The 445-nt window shown below is 50.3% G+C and overlaps 1 protein-coding gene across 1 annotated transcript in view; it reads left to right on the top strand.

Moving 5' to 3' along the window:
- Positions 1 to 445, top strand: part of LOC119591519 (sodium channel protein para-like) — a gene marked incomplete in the record, with an annotated part of 263,120 nt that overhangs the window by 192,857 nt on the left and 69,818 nt on the right. The window contains 1 exon segment of the mRNA XM_037940268.1: positions 133 to 337. Coding sequence (XP_037796196.1) covers positions 133 to 337 — 205 coding nt within the window.

Raw genomic sequence — 445 nt, 5'->3', positions numbered from 1 at the left:
TCTATAAACATTCACTTCAAGATTTTAAAAAATAACAATGATTAACAAAGAATAAATAAAAACTAACAATTCGAAGATAAAAAAAAAAAACTTCCTCGACTGACCACGCCCTCGCCGTCTCCCCCGCGACAGGTACTGAACCTTTTCTTAGCCCTGTTGCTGAGCAGCTTCGGGGCCTCGAACCTGTCAGCGCCGGTGAGTGACGGAGAACCCAACAAGCTCGCTGAAGCTTTCGACCGCATCGCCCGCTTCAAGCTGTGGGTGAAGCGAACGGCCATGAACGGACTGAAGCTTGTCCGGTCCAAGCTCACCAACCAGATAAGCGATCAGACTCCAGGTAAGTTATCAGGAGCCCTCTCGCCTCCGCAGCGCTCAGCCAATCACGCTCCTTGGCCTGACAAAACACGATGAAGACACGTTCATAAGCACTCGGAACCTCTCGCCC

Source organism: Penaeus monodon, chromosome 28, assembly GCF_015228065.2.
Source record: "Penaeus monodon isolate SGIC_2016 chromosome 28, NSTDA_Pmon_1, whole genome shotgun sequence".
NCBI classification, from domain to species: domain Eukaryota; kingdom Metazoa; phylum Arthropoda; class Malacostraca; order Decapoda; family Penaeidae; genus Penaeus; species Penaeus monodon.
The sequence above is the reverse complement of the archived record's forward strand: the minus strand, read 5'-3'. Positions and strand labels throughout refer to the sequence as shown.